Source organism: Nicotiana tabacum, chromosome 23 (assembly GCF_000715075.1).
Source record: "Nicotiana tabacum cultivar K326 chromosome 23, ASM71507v2, whole genome shotgun sequence".
NCBI classification, from domain to species: Eukaryota; Viridiplantae; Streptophyta; class Magnoliopsida; order Solanales; family Solanaceae; genus Nicotiana; species Nicotiana tabacum.
Window position 1 is genome coordinate 24,784,927 of NC_134102.1, and position 21,725 is coordinate 24,806,651.

At 36.6% G+C, this 21,725-nt stretch overlaps 2 protein-coding genes across 3 annotated transcripts; both read right to left on the reverse strand.

Moving 5' to 3' along the window:
- Window positions 1-3,227: 3,227 nt before the first annotated feature.
- On the reverse strand, window positions 3,228-4,718 carry LOC107804856 (uncharacterized). Its single transcript, XM_016628793.2, has one exon. The coding sequence runs from the start codon at window positions 4,494-4,496 to the stop codon at window positions 3,555-3,557; it is 942 nt and encodes a 313-aa protein (XP_016484279.2). The 5' UTR covers window positions 4,497-4,718; the 3' UTR covers window positions 3,228-3,554.
- Window positions 4,719-5,186: 468 nt separating this feature from the next.
- On the reverse strand, window positions 5,187-20,893 carry LOC107804858 (ycf3-interacting protein 1, chloroplastic-like). Of its 2 annotated transcripts, none has more exon segments than NM_001425923.1 (6): window positions 5,187-5,549; window positions 6,800-6,967; window positions 9,303-9,383; window positions 19,218-19,331; window positions 20,411-20,455; window positions 20,551-20,893. In NM_001425923.1, coding segments are annotated over 6 exon segments (705 nt in total). In that variant the 5' UTR covers window positions 20,839-20,893; the 3' UTR covers window positions 5,187-5,540.
- Window positions 20,894-21,725: the final 832 nt, after the last annotated feature.

Sequence of the window (21,725 nt, forward strand, 5' to 3'; positions counted from 1 at the left end):
AGCCTGTTTGGATGGGCTTATTTTAAGTAACTTTTAAGCCAAAATAGTTTTTAAGCCATAAGTTAGGATTTCTAGCTTTTGACTTTTGGCTTGTTTTTGTCATTTTAGCTTAAAAACAAGTGCTTAAAAGCACTTTTTTTACTTTATCCAAACACTACAAAATGGCTTAAAAGCGATTTTGGCTTAAAAGCACTTAAAATAAGCCAATCCAAACGGGCTCTAAGTCATTCGCAAATAAGTTGTGACCGAAAATATGAATCCTAAATGAACATGTGTCTCCATTTAATTTCATCTAATGCCGACGTTACAACAACTATGCCTCAAATAGATCTAATAAAACTCCTATGAAACATATCACCTACAGTAAATGCACCAACATTATTAAAACATCTTCCCAACTAATAAGTATCGCATGTATAGATATTTTTCTTCAATTTTGTCCTACCTTATGTTAAGTGTGCATGGATTCCAAAACCTTATATATCTTTCGAGACAATTTCCTTGCATATAATTTTAGGTCTAACTAGTCCTCTTTTAATACTTTCCGCCATGGCTTCACACATACACGGATGCATCTGGAGGTTGATACAGGACACGATCCAACCATTTCAAGCCACTTTCTTTCAAAATTATCCTGATGTGATTATTTTTTGATCTTGTCTAATCTTGTATAACCACACATCCATCTTATATATCCACATTTCCACGACACAAATCTTGTGGATGTCTTGGACTTTAACGGCCCAACATTCACTTCCATCACATATAATATTGTTGATTTTATAAGTTATAACTACCCTATGAGCGTTAAATTCTTTGGTTCTTTGAGCATTAGTTAACAACATTATTAATCAGAAAAAAAAAAGGTTTTAAACCCGGAGCACATTGTGAATAAGCTGATGTTTTTTCGCATCCCTCCTATGAAGATCAGAGCAGACACAGTAGACAAATAATTTTTGAAAGCGGTATACAAAATGATAGTGAGAAGGATTACACTGTAGCTAAGAGGCGGATAGAACAGATCCAAAAAATCTGATACATATATATTCCTTAGACAAAATCAAGGAACATGAATCTGTAATCAACAGACGAAGAAAGAGCGGTTACTTACTTGTTAAGTAGGGTAGCAGCATCCGAAAATTAGAGGAGGTAAAACCTGCCTGAAGAATAGGCGGCGATTTTTAGCTCATAGGAATATGGTGAAATCACATCTCAATATCTATATGTGGCATTGGACGCGAGTAGGTTGGGCTATTTGAGGCATTGACTCGGCCCAATTTGAACCATCTAAATATTAGAGCCTAATTTCCACACGTAACTACAATTTACTTAATTATCATCAATTATTATCAATTTGTATCATTTGTATTCCTTCGCTCTAAATTGTTGTATCAACACATATACTATACTGAAATACAGTGATACATGCAGTTATTGTATCACCGTATGTGACTCCATATGCTGGATTTACCATTGAAATTTTGCTACAAAATACAAAGAGTAGCTACCACTTGTAATCATTTCAATGTGTATTTATGTCTAGTTGATACAATGTATAAGTTAGTTATACCATGTAATTTTTTCTTTCTTTAACCATTATGGTAATAAATACCTTTACAAATTTTATCAAGGAATCTTCATAAAAATAGCCGGTTAGATTTACTGTTTACTTTGCCTAGCCAGTATACATAGATCAGATACTGATTATACACACTAATTCACATATTATGCATAAGCTGTATATATGTTATATATCCGCCGGATATTTTTAGTTTTAGTTGGGTGGGCGGCTGTTTAGAGGCGGACCCAGGATTTGAGCACGACGGGGCCACAATTGTATGCTAATTACTAGCGATAAAATTTGGCGGCAACTCTTTGAAAATTCAATGATTATGATGACTTATCATCCAAGTATAAATAAAAAGAAGCTCTAAAGAAATAGAAAGTATCAAACAAAGAGAGAGATTTCTTCGCAAAATAGGTGTTACGGAAAGAGAAGGTATTTGATTTAAGATTGTTTCAAATTTTAACTTTTCTAGCTTTTTCTCCATTAAAAAAAGGGTCTATGATCAAAAGGGTGTTCAAACTTCAAAAATTATGAAAAAACTTACTAAACAAATCAAGATTAAGGGTGTGCTAATAGTTAAAGAACTGAAGAAAGGTCTCAAATTCTTAATTAGTTGTCATTGCCGAGTCAGGGTTGACGGATATCCGCTACTTTGTCAAAGTGATTGTTGAAGAAAGTTGTGGTAGAAGGATTTGTATTTTTCTACTTCAGGAGTGCGATAAATTACAATTTAAGGCTTTTAATTTTAAGGGAAGGATTTGAAAATGAATAAAATTAAGTAAGTTGACTATTATGTATTAAAACTAAACTATAATTGAATTCAAAAAAAGAAGAAGATAAAAGTAAAAAGTGTAGCAGTTTGCTATTAAGTACAAATTAGTTGAATTCAAAGAAGTAAAATAAAAATGAGAGGAGAAATGATGAAAATGGGTTTTGAACCCACGAGATCCAGCAAAGGCGAAAACTTAAGCGCTCCATAAAATCGCTCCTCTAGTTCGCCTCTTTGAGTTTGGGCACACACATATATATATATATATATATATATATATATATATATATATATATATATATATATATATATATATATATAGAGAGAGAGAGAGAGAGAGAGAGAGAGAGAGAGAGTCGAGGTTAACGGGGTCCCGTGACCCCTCAACCCGAAACGTAGGTCCGCCTCCGCGGCTGTTTGGATTAATTCTTCTCTCATCTATTATGTAGTTGTCTTTTGGAGTCCAAATTTTTGCAGACTTGTTGCTGATATGTTAAAGAATTTCTGGTTGATTTTGCTAGTATTCTGAGTTAGTTGATAAATTCATTTTTTTGTCCTAGGGCCGATGGTACGATTTCGAAGGCAAAAACAATGCACACTCTATGTTCACACTAATTATAAGTATAGTTTATTATGATTAAGTCATTAAAATGACATGAAAATGCGTAATTATATACATGTAAAGACACATGTCATGTATTTATTGATTTGATATAATCAACGGGTATAAATAAGTATTTTTCATGGTAGGAATTTCGCTTATAAATTGTCGATATAGACGTTGTTCTTTAATTTCATTAATGTTGAGTCTTCCATTATCGCATCATGATTTGATAGCTTATACTCCGTAATAAGAATCATATTACAAATGCTGTTAGTATCATTTCTCTCTCCATTTCACCAAGCTAAACATAGTAGGATCTTCTCAAGAAGATAAAGCTTCATTGTATACCTACATGATACAATAGAAAGATGCTCCTTTTGACTCTTCTCAAGAAAGGGGAAAATGTTTTATGCATACACAATACATGATCTAGGTTTGTGTATTTAAGTTCATGGTCATGCACCGTGGCGGATTCAGAATCTAAACATTGTGAATTCTGAAATGCATATCTAACTCTACCTTTATATGTTTTTCGCAAATATATATAAGGTTCGGCCTTGAAACACTGAATTTTGCCGACTGCAAAACCTATGGTTGAATCCGCCACTAATCGATCATGCACATTGGGCTTCTAGGAAGGCATTGAAATCTTCCCTCGCCTTGTGAAGGCGAGGAGTTACGCAGGAATTGGGCGAGTCAGAGTCAGGGGACGATGTAGAAAACCGAACATGGCGTCTCGACTCATCGGATTTTCTATCAGTTATTTTTGCTGTGGTGTTCTTCAGGACCCCTTTTGGCTCCTTATCAAAAACAAATGCTGTTGTCACTGAGGAATGAGTGTCACTCACACTGCATCTGACTAGTTCCATTGGTAGATCAAAGAAGAGATTGGACTCATTTTCTTCATCTTCACTTGAGTTGATTATAGCTGATGATGTCCATGATCCACATTCAAATTTCTCCAATGACACTTTCCTTGAAACATTGTCTCCCATATTATCACATATTCCAGTTTCTTCCCTTCTGGCTTTTACTTGTTTTGCTTTTCCAATACCAGGAATAAACAAACACATAGCCCCACACTTAAACTTCTCCTCATAAGACTCCACTTTATCTTCACCACCACCACTAGATTTGTGAACTCTGCTAACTTTGCTTTCCTCAACATGTTTAACACTATTGACTTTTGTCAACCCAAGAACAGATTTTTCCGGTGGCGCGCTTGATCTTGATCTTTCTACACCCAATGACATGCTCCTGCGCAAGTGGTTTTCTTTCAGCCGTTCGAGATTTGCTAGCGCCACAGAATGCTGCCTAGCCAAAGGGTTGTTAGAGAGAGGAGAAGGTTGGTTTTTCCCTTTCTTTTTGGATAAATTTGATGCAAATTTTGGTGATGAGGTTGCTGAATTTGGAAGGCTGTTGCTTAAGAACTTCTTTGATGGTGGAAAAGGGAGAGGAATTGTTATGGGATCAAAAGATTTGGGTTTGTCATTTGTGTGAAGTGAGATAGGGAAATCATATTCATTTGCTACTTGAATATCCATGAATGAAGGCATATCTGAATTCTGAATTTGTCTGAACTTTGAAGCTGAAAGTGAGTGAGGTTGCTACCAATTATAGAGTGAGGTATTTAAGGAAAAGCCAAAGCATAGCTAAACCAAGAATGTGGAAGCCATGTCTTTGTTTTTCTTAGTTATGATTCTCACGTCTTCCTGTCCCAATGTGTGAAAACACAATAGCATTAATCTATTAATATGATACTTGGACTTACCATGAACTAAGTGGACAACAACTTGTACTAAGCAATCCTCTCCCAATGTGTGGAAAACACTATTTCATTAATCTATTATGTGATACTTTGACTTACCATAGAACTAAGTGGACAACAAGTTCTACTAAGCAACCACCAAAGGATGTGATAGAATGATTTAGATCCCTCTGCTCTTATCCAAAGGTCTTTGTCGAGTCATGGGAATAAAGAACCTCTTGGTAAGGAACACCTTACTCTCCATAGTGGGTCTACCCGGCGCGACTCCAAATTAATCAGACTAGTGAATTTCGGATAAGCGATGCGGAAAAAAAAAATCTACTAAGCAGTTTTTCATACATAGTAGTCCACCGGCATGAAAGGTTCGATGTAACCCAAACAAACAAAAAGAATATCAAAATATTCTTTAAGTATGTCTTCATATTCGGTTTTAGTAAGTTCAACTACTAAAAACCACCAACTGCATGACTTGCTACTATTTTAATCAACTTAATTCTGACTTTCGAACTGAAATTTAACAAAATGAACGTGCAATCACACGGCTGAATACAATTATACAACTAACTAAATAATTGAGAGTGGTCAAATGTAACCATTCCAAACACTAGAGGAGACGAGACAAGACACAGTTGCATATGAAAGATTAGAATCTAACTGATTCACTTACGTAGCTAAATACAGATACACTAAGAAAAAACAGAATAAATTGGAGTCTGGAGAGTGGAAAATTTACTCAATCAATTAACTCTATAAAAACAGATATACGTATCTATTTTCCGTGGCAATATACATGTTCCACTATTGTAGGACGAATCGTGTACATTGACACAACTTACTGACCCTGCAAAAATGCCAAAAGCTGTATCACTGTAGAGAATTATAGAAGAGAATCAACACAACAGAGATGCCAATGATGATTGGAAATGCAGAGACCAAGTATAACGCTCCATATCCCTGCATGAAATTGTCACTCGTCAGAACCAGCTCCAAAAGAAGCGGTAATGAGAGCAACATATCTGGCAATGTTTCACAATTACAAGTGCATAATCTTATTCAATTTTACTTAATAAGCACCTGATATCACTTCATTAAGCACATTTTCCACTAAACTGATAGTTGAGAAAATCTTCAAGAAATCGCTATATGATGGAGCTACATTATAAGGCATATGAAAAGATTTGAGGGCATTTGCAATAATGCTTTTCCACAGCAGCAACATAATCTTCCATGAAGCCAATTTTTTTCTCATCTACCAGCTTAACTTGAATTTAGTCTAAGTTGAGCGGACTTTTCATTTGTGGCGCCTCACCTATGTCGACACGATACCAACACTAGTATGGGTGTGGGATACGTACCAGATCTGGTCAATCAACATTAGGTACTTTGACTACAAACTACTAAGAAATTAGAGATAAGATTTTGTATTTTGATTTCTCAAGTCAAAAGCGACTGTAGATTTCTAGATGGCTACCTACAACTTGAGAATAAAAGATTGAGTTACTGCATTCTACTACCTACATGTAAGTTTTTCACATAATGTCTCATTATTTTGGCATATTTTTAGCTCTATTTTTAGATATAGTCAAATCGCACCACCCGTAGCTGTACCTAGATACGTACCCCGAATCTTAAAATTTAGATACGAAGGATCCGACCTCTAGATCTGCACCCGTATCGGATACCCACACCCGAGTCCGAGCAACTTAGGATTTAGCCATGACTTGAAAACTCGTTAAAAGAACAACAACAACAACCCAGTATAATCCCACTAGTGAGGTCTGGGGAGGGTAGTGTGTACGCAGACCTTACCCCTACCCTGAGGTAGAGAGGTTGTTTCCAATAGACCCTCGGCATCCTTCCCTCCAAGAACTCCCACCTTGCTCTTGGGATGACTCGAACTCACAACCTCTTGGTTGGAAGTGGACCTATTAGTTTTGACATGTTCCAACAATAACATGTCAGATTGGTCCATTTAACATATTCCACAAATTGTAAGCTAATTACCGGAAACAGTACTTAGCCTGCCTTATGAACAATCATAACAAAAGGGATAACTAGAGACAATGTCTAAGAATTATTTCGTCAACTAACCAAAGCTGGAGGAACATCTGGCTCATCACTCTCAGCTGACTCGTCAATCTCAGCTGCTGAATCCCAGTCAATCTTGAGCCGCTTAGCAGCCTCTTTTGGATTGATACCAGTGTCTGTGGCTTTTGCATACAGGGATCTGCCAGGCTTATTTTGCTTTGTAGCTTCAACCTAAATCCAACAAGAATAGAGTAAAACTACTAATTGGCTAAATGATGAAATTGGTGCCACTACAAAGACATAGCTTTTCCAGAGGATGTAAATCAAGGAGTCTCATCTGATTTCAAGAAATGAAAAAGAAATCAATATTATCTGCAAGTGGAATTCTCCAGATCAAGTAAAAGCTTAATACATGAAAAAAATAGTACTGGTGTCTGAAATTTCCAAAAGAAAGAAAAGAACAAGAAAATGTATTCTACTACTTTTTAGAAAAGTTGCAGCAAATGGTTGGAGAAAGATAAAACTATCCTGAAATCTAAAGATGAGGAGAAACTATTCAACCAATAAATCAATGTTACAAAAATTCAAATGCAATAAATTTTCCTTTTTATCACAGTATCTGACTTTGAGCGTGAAAGGTTAAATTCAACACCATGGACTATAGATATAGATGTCAAGGGGCCGGGCTGGTCAGGGGTAGAGTAAAACGGAACCGGCCGGTTTCATTACCGGGCCGGTTCCGGTTATTTTTTACCGGGTTTACCGATTCCGGGCTTCCCCGGTGCAAAATTTAACCGGAACGGTTCCGGGCCTAACGGACTGGGCCGGGCTTATTTATTTATTTATTGTATTTTATATAACAATCGTAATTTATATTAAGATAAAGTAAAAATGTAAAACATTAAAAACTAACGTATAAAAAGAATGTTTGAATAAATATAACTTATAGTATAGATCTTATACTGGACACTGGAGTGTTAATAACTTGATATGTAAGGATCAAACTTCAAAGGCTTTCATAGTTTCATTTCAAATTTTCATTGCATAATAATACTTCAAATTAATCTAACAAACTAAAACATTAAGCTTAAATAAGTCTAATAATTTTAAAATAACACAAATTGTCTCAAATCAACTTAAATACAAATTTCTGGAGGACGCTCAAGACAACTCTTCATATGCCTCCTTAAACAGCCTGTGCCCTCCCACTTTCGACGAAAATTTAAGGCTCGACCACAGTTCTTGCACTTTACTTTGTGAACTTCTTTATTTTCTTCTACCACCTCAAAGTGTTCCCAAACATATGAGCGCACTCTAGAAGCGCAAGGCATGATTTAACTTGAATTGAAATTTGGGTTTGAGAATTGAGAGATGAGTGAAGAAATGAAGAAGAAGGGGGGGTCTTTTATAGTTTTTCAAAAGGATAAATTAGTAAATAATAAAAGTGTTATTTTTGAAAAAAAAAAGCCCAAAAAAGGCTATTCTTGCAAATTAGCCATTGGGCAACGGTCAAAATGGCAGCTGACTGTTGCCAAACAAGCAACTTTATAAAATAAAAATAAAAAAATCAAAAAATAGCATTGAACCGGTCCGGTTAACCGGTTCCCATATGACTTGACCATAACGGGTCGTACCGGTCCGGTTAACCGATACCAAAAATCTACAGTCCGGTCCCCGTCCCAACCCAGCCCTGCCCGGCCCCCTTACTACCGGGCCGGTCCGGGAACCGGGCCAACCCGGCCCATTTGACAACTATAACTATAGATGGCTTAGAATTTGCCTTGTAATAGGCGTATCTAGATAAAGTATCACTAACAAACCTCCATTGCATGTTAAGAGGACTTTAATTAAGAAAAAAACTTGATTCTCAGGTCAAATTTATCGAGAATATGAGATTTCGCTCTCCAAGAAGTTGACATCCCTCATTTAAAAGAAGAAAAAAAAATTAAACTTCTTATTAGATGTAATGTCATTTACTTTTAGCTAAGTCTAATAAAACAGAGTCTAGATATAAGAAAAGTAGTAACTTTTTGATATTCTATGAATTAAAATGTTAAGCAAGAACATATTTTGTCCTTCTTAATCTTTAACAGTCTTGAGTTATACTATTGTTGTCCCTCAACACCTCTCACCCACAATATTAAGTAAGTCTATCTGATTCTGGCCCAAGTGAACCGACATACTATATTAGAATGATTTATGCCTGCATGAATGTGCTTCATGAAGCAGATATTGTGATTGTCAACCTATTATTGAATGCAGTTGAATAAAATGAAGTTAAAATACCACAATATTTACTGATGATTTTGGGTCATAATAAAACCTAGTCATGCATTTGTTGGTCCAATCAAGCTACGGGAGAAAACAATCAAGTAACCTTATTAGAGCATTTAGTTTCTCCTTCACCGGCCTTCCCCACCCCGTCCCCAATAAAAAAAAGTGTTTTTTCTTCCCCGCTATGCAGAAATGCTAGCCCTACCACAAAATGTGAGCTGGATTATGAGCATTTTCCATCATGTTTAATTGTAAATTTTGCCAAGAAGAATGTTTGAAGTCACAGTAATACCTCCAAATTAGGCCATGAATTCATCTCTTCAGCCAGCATCTGCAGAGCAGCAAAATCTTTTGGTACTTTTCCTTCGTTGATCTGAAACCAAAAAAAATAAAAATAAATAAAGAATTTAGCAAGACCTTGGGAAGTATATACTTAGAATCATAGACTGCAACATTAAAAAGCACTCTAACTGGTTGATCAAGGAACTTTAAATATTCAACAGATAGTAGTTTGGTCCAAAAAAGATTCTTCTTTTACATTCAAATAGAAACAATCTGATCTATACCTATGAAATATAAACTCATTGAGAATCTATTAAGGTGGACAAAGCAAGAAGAAAAAGAGTTTCTAAATTTTTTGCTATTTCACTGTTTCATTTTTATGTGGCACATTTCCTTTTCAAGAGGTCATGAAATCTTCGACACAGTTCTGCAAATAATATGTTTGTAATACAATTCACATTCAGATGATGATGTGAGATTTTCCCATACTGAACAAACTTTATACACATTTCAATGAGAAGTTAAGTGCTTTCTTTCTTTAGTAATAAAATATTTAAGTCACATTAACTCATTCTCTCTAGAGCTAGTCAAATTGTACCACATAAAATGGGGTGGAAGGCATAGTTAATATAATAGTTATCTTCCTAGTGAACATCGATAAATTTTCTTATAACTTAATTTTATGACTCCCTGCCTATTTAGGTTCATTTATTCTCCAAACTGCTAGTTTAACACCACTATCACATTGGTACAAAGGTCCACTTGCTTACAACTAGGGGTGGCAAAAGTAGCCCAAGTCCATGTAACCTGCCCAACTTTTAATGGGTTGGGCATGAAACATTTTTCCTGATGAGCTAGTTTGGGCATAACCCATCTAGACCCATGAAAAAAGTTAGCCCAAACTCAACCCATGAAGAAGCCCAAAGTTAACCCGCCACTACCCAAACTGATATGCACCAGAAATTCTGGAATTGAAAAGAAGAAGGAACACCTAAAGAGTAACGAGAAGAACTACTCTTGAACAGTGATTCCAAGAGCTCAATGAAGCTCCGTCGAATTGAGAGAATAGAGAAGAGAGAATGTTATTAATCTTCACAACAATAGCTAAGTACAAAAGGAAGGTTTTGTGAGCTACATAGTAACATCCACGTGATGTGCAGTTAGTTAGTTATAACTAACTTCTGGAAGTCACATGACCCACACGTGCCTCTTCTAACAACCTTCACTAACAGTTTTAACTACTAACTCGACTACTCCTTATCATTTAACTATAGATTTAACTATGACTACTCCCTAACTGTGATTATTACATATAGATACGTATCAATAGCCCCCTCTTCAGACAATCCTTGTCCTCAAGGATTAAAAAGTGGAAACTTGAGCTTGAAATCTTGTAGATCCTCCCAAGTGTTGTACTCTGGTGCAACATTCATCCATTTGACAACGACTTGTGCTATTGCCTTGCCATGCTTCTTGGCCAGCCTCCTATCCAATATTGCTTCAGGTTCTAGTAGGACATGCCCTGAGTCAGAATGGATCACATGCAATGTCACAGAACCAGTGTGAGCTCCCAACTTTTTCTTGAGCAGTGAAACATGGAAAGTTGGGTGGATCTTACAGTGTGGAGCTAGAGCTAGAGTGTAGGCACCTTGGCAATGATTTGGAAGGTCCAAAAGAACTTAGCAGATAATTTCTGATAAGAATGGTTCTTTAAGGAGAGTTGTTGTAAGGTTGTAACTTGATGAAGACCCAATCACCAACTTGATAGCTTCTATCAATTCTTCCCTTGTCTGCATGCACTTTCATTGTGTGTTGAGCTTTCTCCAGATGAGCCTTTAAAGCTCTTAATGTGGCTTCTCTTGCCTGCAAGCTCCTATCTATCACATCCAGCTGGGAATCAAAAGGTTGGTAAGGAAGTAGAGGAGGTGGTTTCTGACCATAAACAGCTTCATATGGAGTCATATTGGTAGCTGAGTGAAAGGTGGTGTTGTACCACCATTCTGCAAGAGGCAACCAGTGTGGCCATTCCTTTGGTTTATCAAAGGTCATACACCTCAAGTAGCATTCCAAACATCGATTGACAACTTCAATTTGGCCATCTGGTTGAGGGTGATAGGCAGAAGAAGTCAGAAGTGAGACTTTTTGTAATTTGAACAGCTACTGCCAAAATCTACTTGTGAATACCTTGTCCCTGTCAGACACAATGGTTCTGGGCATTCCATGATGTTTGAATACTCCTTCCATGAAAATTTGGGCTACCTCTAAGGTTGTGTAGGGATGTTTGAGGGCCATAAATGAGCAGCCTTGCTGAGCCTGTCTTCCACTACAAAAATGACCTCTTTACCTGCAGCCTTAGGCAATCCTTCTATGAAATCCATAGAGATATCTTGCCGAACTCCTGCAGGGATGGGTAAAGGTTGTAATAGCACTGGGTAAGCCACATTCTCTCCCTTGCACCTCTGACACACATCACATTCCCTTACATAGTGATACACATCCTGCTTCATCTTTTTCCAGTAGAAATCCTGTTTTAATCTGTTGAGGGTAGCTGTGATACCAGAGTGTCCTCCAATAGCACTGTCATGATAGAATGACAACAATCTTTTCCTCAGCTCAGGATCTGCACCTACCATCATTCTCCCTTTCCTACTAAGGATGCCACCTTGAAGCAAGTGGTGAGATTTATGGCAGGTACCAGATTGCAGCCTTTGAACCAGCTTTTGGAGTGCTGGATCTTGGGTCCATCTGTGCTTAACTGCTTCTAAAAGCTCAGAAGAGACCAGAGATGCTGAATAGTTCAATTGGATCCTCCTTCCTGGAAAGAACATTAGCTGCAATGTTGTCTTTGCCCTTTTTGTAAGAGATGATGTAATCATAACCTAATAGTTTGATTAGCCATTTTTGTTGGCTGGGAGTGGTAATTTTCTGTTCTAGTAGATACTTGAGACTGATGGTCAGTCTTGATTACAAGTGTCTCCCCAGTAGCTAAGGTTCCATTTTTGGACTGCAGTAACCAATGCTAGCAGCTCTCTCTCATAGGCTGATAGTACTTTGTTTTTCTCGGATAAGCCTTTGTTGAAGAAAGCTATAGGTCTGCTATCTTGAGCCAGTACTGCTCCAATGCCAGAACCAGAAGCATCAGTTTCTACTACAAACTTTTTGTTGAAATCAGGTAGTGCCAGAACAGGTGTTGTAGTGAGTGCCTTTTTCAAGTCTTCAACTTCCTCAGTGGCAGCAGAGTTCCAGATGAAATTCCCTTGTTTCAACAGATCATGCAAGGGTCTTGCAATAATACCATACCCCCTTATAAACCTTCTGTAGTACCCAGTGAGACCTAAGAAACCCCTCAAGCTCTTTAGGGTAGTTGGTTGAGGCCAGTTCACTACTGCTTCCACCTTCTGATGGTCCATAGCAACTCCCACTTCAGAGATTACATGGCCTAAGTAATCTATTTGTTTCACTCCAAAAGCACACTTGCTTTTCTTGACATAGAGCACATGTGATCTCAATACTTGAAAAGCTTCCTCAAGGTGAATTAGGTGATCTGCCCAGCTAGCACTGTATATAAGAATGTCATCAAAGAAAACCAAGACTGATTTTCTAAGGAAGTCATGAAATATTTGATTCATTAGGCTTTGGAATGTTGAGGGTGCATTAGTTAGGCCAAAGGGCATGACCATGAACTCATAGTAGCCATTGTGAGTTCTAAAATAAGTCTTTGGAATGTCCGGCTCATACATTCTGATTTTGTGGTATCCAGATCTAAGGTCTAGCTTAGAAAAATACTTAGCTCCATGTAGTTCATCTAATAGTTCCTCAATGACAGGGATTGGGAACTTGTCCTTAACTGTGCAATCATTCAATTCTCTGTAATCCACACACATCCTCCATGTGCCATCTTTCTTTTTTACCATCACAATTGGTGAGGAATAAGGGCTGGTGCTATGTCTGATTACACTAGAACCTAACATCTCATCCACCATTTTCTCTATTTCATTCTTCTGGATGGTTGGATACCTATAAGGTCTCTTGTTGATTGAAGAAGTACCTTTCTTCAGGATAATCCTATGATCATGCATCCTAGAAGGAGGAAGTTTGCTGGGCTCTTCAAACAGATCACCATATTTCTGTAGTACTAGCTGTAGATCTGCAGGTTCACTTTGAGTCTCCAACTGAGATTCCAAAGAGAACAAGCTGGCATATTCCTCTACTGATTCTTCTGTTAGAATGCCTACTGATATCATACATAACTCTGCAGGTTTAGCTAGCAACTTATCCATTTTGCCAGATTGGATTAGTTTAGCAGCAGGAGGCTGGATGCCTCTCAAGGATATCTTTTGGCCCATGATAGTGAACTCCATCTTGAGCTTCCTAAAATTCCACATGATATCTCCAAGTGTGACCAACGATTGAATTCCTAGCACCATGTTACACCCTCCAATGGGCAACACTAGCATATCTGAATCAAAGGAAATTCCCTACATTTTCCATATCAATTTCTTGCACACATAGTGACTGTGTACCTTATTGCCATCAGCTACTGAAACTGCAAATGGTGAGATGGCAGTCAAAGCACATCCCAATCTCTTGGCAGTATTGAGATCCAAGAAATTGTGGGTGCTACAATACCCTCATCCACCTCCATGGAAAAGAATTGTCTTCTCTTCTTGCAGATATGGCCTTGAGTGTACTTCTCATCACGGTTAAAACATAATCATTTACTCCTCTTCTCCTCCATTTCAACATGAGTTAAGAGTTTAGCATTTTTGTAGGGTAGTTTAGGATTAACGGGGTAAGGGTGTTGGCGTTTTAGGAAGATCTGGGCAGTGGTTTGGGTGAGAGGTTGGTTTGGTCCAAAGTGAGAAGAAGGTGGTTTCACAGGAAGGTTTCTAGGATTATTTCTGGGGTTTGGCAAAATAGGTGTTGAAAAGAAAACTTGTTTTTGGATTTCTAAAGTTTATTCCTGTATTCTTTCTAGGCTAATGGCTTTGGCTAAAGATCTAGGATTTAACATTTTAACAAGCAGTCCAATATCAGGCTTCAGTCCCCTTATGAAGAAACTAACAACATATTCATCTTGCAATTCTACTCTATTAAGCAATTCATCAAAAATGTCAATGTATTCTTGAACAGTTGTTACCTGCCTTAGGCCTTTGAAATCTCCCATTGGATCGTCAAACAACTTTGCTCCAAATCTGGAATAGAGACACCCTACAAACTCCCCCAGCGAGGCCACTCTCTTGTAACCCTTGATTTCATGAATCCTTGATGCCATTGAAGAGCTCGGCCTTCAAGTTTACAAGAAGCCAATTTCACCTTTGAATCTTCAGGAGTCTCGTCCACATCGAAGAACTGCTCACACTTATAGAGCCAATCCTTAAGCCCAGTTCCATCAAATTTGGAGATGGCCACATCCACCTGATAATTTCTAAAGGGAGGCTGATGTTCGACAGCTCTGGCCACTCGATTCTCTGCACGATTTCTCAGAACTTCCTCACCTCTATCTATTACTGGTTCATTCTGCACGTGGCTATCCCCATTGATAAGCATCATCTTCTTAATCTCTTCTAATGCTTGGGCAAAATTTTGCTTCCACTAAAATAGTCAATTCTGCAACGATGTGAACTACAGAATCTACAGAGCCTTTGAGACTATCAACATCCTTGCGTAACTCTGCCATTCGCGTGCTATGATCGCCCATTGTCGTAGCCAAGGAATTACAGCTCTAATACCAATGATACGCACCACAAATTCTGGAATTGAAAAGAAGGAACACCTAAAGAGTAACGAGAAGAACTACTCTTGAACAGTGATTCCAAGAGCTCAATGAAGCTCAGTCGAATTGAGAGAATAGAGAAGGGAGAATGTTATTAATCTTCACAACAATAGCTAAGTACAAAATGAAGGTTTTGTGAGCTATATAGGTTAATCCACGTGATGTGCAGTTAGTTAGTTATAACTAACTTATGGAAGTCACATGACCCACACGTGCCTCTTCTAACAACCTTCACTAACAGTTTTAACTACTAACTTGACTACTCCTTATCATTTAACTATGGATTTAACTATGATTACTCCCTAACTGTGGTTATTACATGCAAATACGTATCACAAACACGTACGGACAAGAATTTGAATACGAAATGAAGATTTTATTGGGATTAGTGTTTTTGCTACAAAGTAAATTTTTGGCCAATCAACAATCTTTCTAATACCTCATGTAATTTGGAATTTCTTAAATAAGTTATTTCTTTTGGTGGTTGAAGCTTGAACCAATTAAGACAAAAAAAGATTTAAATGTATTATAGATAAAAAAATTATTCAATAAGAATCTTGGAAATGTTGCTCTATTGAAGACGATATCATAGCAGTTACAAAATTTCTTAATAATATTTTAATTCTTCTTTGGTGGAGGTTATAACTAGTGAGAAAGAAAGATATGTATAACTCTAAATGTTTGTTATATTTACTTCTACTTCTGATTTCAGAGCAATATGCTAAGTTGAAATTGATCACGAGAGATTTTTGTTAATCATTTTCGTGATTGGCATGGATTCAAGAATTGTGGCAATGAAAAGGTTTGTGACAAAAAAATGGCATGAATCAATACTATGCAGAGATAGATATTACATTTAATTCACTGAAAATTAGTATTTCAAAAATTTCTTGTTGTAATAAATTTATAACTTTTTGTTATATGTAAATATTTATGAAGACTTGTTTATAGATATTTGGTTGAGAATGTTTATTGGTTTCTTCAAAAGGTAAGAAAAAAAGTTGGGTCAAGTTGGACGGGTTGGGCTATGACCCATTGTTTATCCCATTTTGACCCCAGCCCATCTTGAATCAAGTGAACTTTGGGTTGGGTTGGGCATTGACCCATTTATAGTTCAGCCCATCTTGACCAATCCAAACTCAACCCAAACAGCCCATTTGCCACCCCTACTTACAACAAAAAATTCCATTCAATCCACTTTTTTTGGTAACATAAAAAAAGGAAAGCTTAGTATGGATTTCCATACTTAGTGCTTAAATTATAAAAAAAAATCATGGAAGTAAATTATGTGACACAACAGTGTAAGTTGAATTATTTGTTGTAGAGTAATACCAAAAGTAAAAAGAATGTTCTCCTATACATTGGATGTTATAGAGTAATACTAAAAGTAAAAGAATGTTCTCCTACACTTTAAACATTATTCTGAGAGTGATCACAATCGATTCTACAGATTTTAGGACAAATTGTTTCTAAGAGATATATGAACGATCAATCTTTTCCTAAAGCTTAAATACATTTGGGAGTAGGAAATTGTGTTATAGACATATAGCATATAGCAGTTATCCCTACCAAGCACATAGAGAGAGATACATTTTCTTAAATAGGTAATATATCAGCAAAAATTCAAAGGAGTATAGACCTATACACCATCAAATAAACATAATCGGAGTGCAAGACCAATAACAGATGTCGAGATATAAATTTGCCAAGCAGTATAAAATGAAACCCTTAATAACTCAATGCAACCCCTTGACAACTAACACTTTTCCCTGCAATAATTTATTCCAATCTCCTTTCGCATCATTGTTAATGCCACATACATGTGTACTTCACTTTATTGTCACTAGGGTTCACATAGAAATCCACATACATTCTACAGGAAATATTCATCTCGTACTATGATGTAATTGTAAATTTAATCGACTACTCCAATAATATCAGTAGAATTTTGCAGAATTAGTTGCTCTGACTACAACTTCTATGCTTCATGAAATTTTCATCTGAAGGACATTGTGGTAACTCCCAAAGATCTTGCTTATAATTTCCAAGGAAGAGTGTTAGTTTCCTTTTAACTTCGCCGGTCTAAACTTGCCCATGTTGCCGATTCCAAACTCAACTAGTGGAAAGTTGTGGTAAGTTGATACCCAGTGTAAAGCTAGTCAACTTATGATGAGTCTCAAACAACATTAGGTATGTCTGGGACCACTATAAATAGTGAAGATTCATATAGTTGACCCCAACTAACTTGGGGTTGATGCGTTGGTTGTTGTAGTGCAAGTTTCCTTTGTCTTCATCATGGTTTGACAGATACTAAAAGTAGTATTTAGTTAAAGGGTTGGTTGCATTGTTGGTTTGAAAGATCTTTTACAGAATAGAGTTAAGTTTAGAGTTAACATCACAAAAAGTTTATTATACTTCAAGTAATACAGAATCTTCCCTAGCTACTCTTTTTCCTAACTCTTACCATATAGTATGATACTTCCATTTCTGATATAGTAACACTTCTCTCAAACCACACCCCAGGGAACAAAAGTGGAAATTTTCCACTCTTTTTCCCCTTGTGACTTGAACCTCCAAAATCATGGTTAGAAGTGGAGGACCCCTTCCTCTTACTCTTGTTTCCCATATAGCATGATACTTAAGGAGTTTGGTATGATCTTACATCTTATCTTTTCCTTTTCCTAACTATGTTCCCCCTTTCGAAGTATTCCTAGATTCCCTTTCTGCTGTATTATTCCTCAAAAGTTACCTCTGAGAGGCTTGTGGATTTCCCACATCACAAGAACTAATAACATGATCTACATGCATTCTAGTAGAGTGCTTAGATAAGTTATAAGATGTGTTGGATTTGAAAGAAACATGGGAATCTAACCCAAAACTTGAGGAGTAGAGTTAAGAGCCAAAAACTCTTGACGTAGGGAGGTTCAGTCCAGTCTCACCTCAATTTGCGCCCTATTTGAGACTAAAGCAGGCGGGGACCTGTACTGGAAAATACTTATAAAGGAAATATTTCAACTTGCTCTGCAACAATAGATGAGAAATTGTTTTCTTTTTGCTGGCAAAACCTATTGATTAAACAAGGTCCTTAATGCGGAAAGGACAGTTTCAGCAGTTCATTATGAATTGTTCTCCATAGTCCATATAACTTGTCTTTTGGTGGAAAACATTCTTATTCAAACTGGAAAAACACAAAAAGGGATGTGGAAATGGGGGGGGGGGGGGGGGGAAATGCTGTTGAAGGAAGAAAAAAGATGAAGGAAAGAATGAGAAAATGAAGGGAGTAATACAAAGCAGTGACAGAAGGAGAATTGCTTTTTCAGTGAGAACCTCTTGTTCAATTGAGCAATTTTTGTAATCAAAGGGATTCAAATATCCGCCTATTTCAGTGCATAACTGAAGCATGTAAAATAATATTTTCCTAAAACAAGTGTTAACATCAGTTTTCATTCTTTTAATATCAAGGCCTGCTTTCAAAGTGCTTCCTAGAAACTGAAAAGGTTTTGTCACCAAACAACGTCATTTAATCTGCATTCTAAAATTTTTGAAAACAAAACAGCAATTATATTCCTTATTTTTCTTACCAAGCAGCTTTCAGCCGGCAAGAGAAAAACTACAAAAGCATCACTAGGACTCTTATTGCAACATTTAATATCCTAGTGCATGTTTTGGAGGGTCGAAAAACCTTCTATGCCAACTCCAATATATTACACTGTAAATCCTTCTAAAATGTTGTGTTGCAACATATTGCACTTGTACTTCGCTGACTTCTATATTTTGATCTACTTAACTAGAGTCTTCCATAAAAAGGTATGCAGCCTTTTTCATTTGCTTAGAATAAACTTCCCTTTGCAACTGCACCAGAGGAAATACTTCACATCGGAATGTTCTATTCTTGTCATCAATCAATTAAGCCTCAATCCCAAAGAGATGATCTATTCTTATTGGATGTCCTATATTCCTTCTTTTATGAGGAAACCATCTAGTACCAACAAATATGCCAGATTAATAGTCCAAATCATAGTTCCAGGTCACACTTCCAGAACCAGATCACAACTTTTAAAGCAGATAGTTCAGGAGCAGCCTCCTGAGTCAAAAAGCCATATAATTTGGTCAGCATTAAGCTGAGGCATTTGTGGAGCAGAGACTTACTTCTTCTAAAGCAGCAGCTAAGTCATCCCTTGTTGGAGCATTTTCATCGTCGATGCCGAGCAGCCGCCTCCTCTCAACGTCCCTGGGGTCTTCAATCATTATTGTCAACTTAACCTGTAATAAACCCAAGGGAATAGGTCAATCAAGATACAAATTGACATTTAAATTACCCCATGGAGCTAGTTAACCAAGACAGTCTATCAATCAATTAATCACTACTCCTCAATCCCAAATTAGTTGGAGTTGACTATGACAATCTTCAGTATCCATTCCACTCTCTTCAGGCCCATTTCATTTCAATACTAAATAATTCATCTTTAAGGGCAAATTAGGCAAATTAAGATTCTTTAAAACCATAGTTCCCTAAGTCTCACACTTACATCTGCGTGGACGCCCGGACCTAATGTAACAAAGTTTTAATCCTAGTTAAGACAATTAATGTCGTACTAAAAAAGAAGAGGCACCGACATCTTTCATATAACATTAACTAAAGGGACAATGAAAAAGTGCAAAAAGCATTCCAAACTTAGTACATGTGGTGAGCTTAACAAAATAAGTGATCTTTCAAAATAAACTGAGAGCTTAAACAAGCCGAAAATTCAAAGGGCGTGTATGGAGGTCAACTAAAAATGTTCAACATGAATAATACAAAATCTTTTTTCAAGGAAAAATATATTTCATTAATGGGAAAAACAACTTTCTTCACTTATGGGCTGAAGTCTCGGGCAGCATGAAGAATTTTCCAGAATAAGCGCAAGCTGAGTTGGAATCCCGTTCTAATAGAGGGCTTGCTTCTATTAGACCTGGAGTTGGTCAAAGGACTGTTGCGGGTCAAGTAGTAGAGGATATCGTCCATAAACCAGTTACTGGTACAAGTAACATAATGAAATGTAGCCATTCTCCTTTTATAACATAATATCCCATCCCTATCTCCATATAACTTAGTTCAATCAGTACTTTGACATTATTGCTACCTTTTAAAACTCAAAAATTATTCCCCAAAACATTATCCTCATACCTTATCCCACATTTTGCACAAATACCATATGTCACCAACCATTCTACCAGACCAAACATTCAAAAATGATGCAAACAATTGTTAAAATATTTCCAAAAAAACATTACTATCCATACCAAATGCACCTTAATTGAAAGAAAAAATCATAAGGGGGTTAAGGAAAATAAATTCACACCTCACCGAAGAGCATATCCCGATTCCTCTTGAGAAGCTCCAAAACCTACAAAAGTGACAAATTTGAACCCCATACACATCAGAAGCTGCAAAATACAAATCATAGGTAATACAATATTGGGTAAAGCATAAAGACTGAACCCTTTTTATTTGTGAAACGTATTCAAGGGATTGAGGATCTGGGTCAGCATCATCATCATCTTCTTCTTCTGTGACAGTATAAGTTGCACTGTCTTCTTCTTTATTCACAAACAGCGGTCCCAAGGAAGTGCTTCTGCTTAACTGAAACCGAAAATTTTGAACATTAAAGAGAGAGAAATGGCGGCGTTGCTGAGTAAAGGAATTGTTGCAGCGTGAAGATGATAATAATGTTAGTGATGATGAGGAAGAGAGTGGTAGGAGTGACAGTTGAAGCATGTTCGAGGCCATTGTAATGGCCACTGGATATTTTACTTGGGATAAAGCATTGCTTGCTGTTAAGAGTTTAACCGAAAGTATAATAGGACAAATGAGAATCCTCATCTTTTGGTAAATAATTTCCTTCATTGAACTTTTGGTAAATACATTGTCGACCCTAAAGTTACCATGAGTTTTCATTTAGACACTACTTATAGTCAGTCCATAGTGTATCAATCATATATATTCTGCACCCGAAGTACCTTGAGGGGTTTGTTTGCTATAAGGAACAAGTAGATACTCGTATAAAGTTTTAATACTATCTTAATACTTTATTTGGTTAGCAAATTTGGTATAAGTTATTTCGGGATTAAAATTAGTATCGGAATAACTTATACCTTATAGGAGTGTGGTAATTAGTGTCGGAATAACTTATATCTTCTTCTTAGAAATTATGTAATTATTATTTTTAATACAACATACCAAATAGTGAATAAAAAATAATACCAGAATAATTAATCTCAGCATAACTTATCCCATCATAAGCCGTATTCAAATCAAACGACCCTAAGTGTGTGTCTGCAAACGCTCCTTACTTAGTATAATTAACCAATTAAATTATTATTATAATTGGAATATGTTATTTTCACGCCTCTTTTGGACAACTTTTCATGCTCGTTCCTAGGTTCATCTTTCGCATCAAAGTAATTTAATTGGCTAATTACTCCATGTGCACTTGTAGACCCGAGGTTGAGGTATTTTCATGTCAGTGCGAAATGCGTCTCACTGGTATACGTTGGGTCTAGTACTGTTTAATTTTTCTAACAACCAATTTACTTCATTTTTCTAAATATAATTTATATGAAAAGGAATAACAATAATAGAGAATAAAACTGAGAGAATAATGAAATAGAAATCTT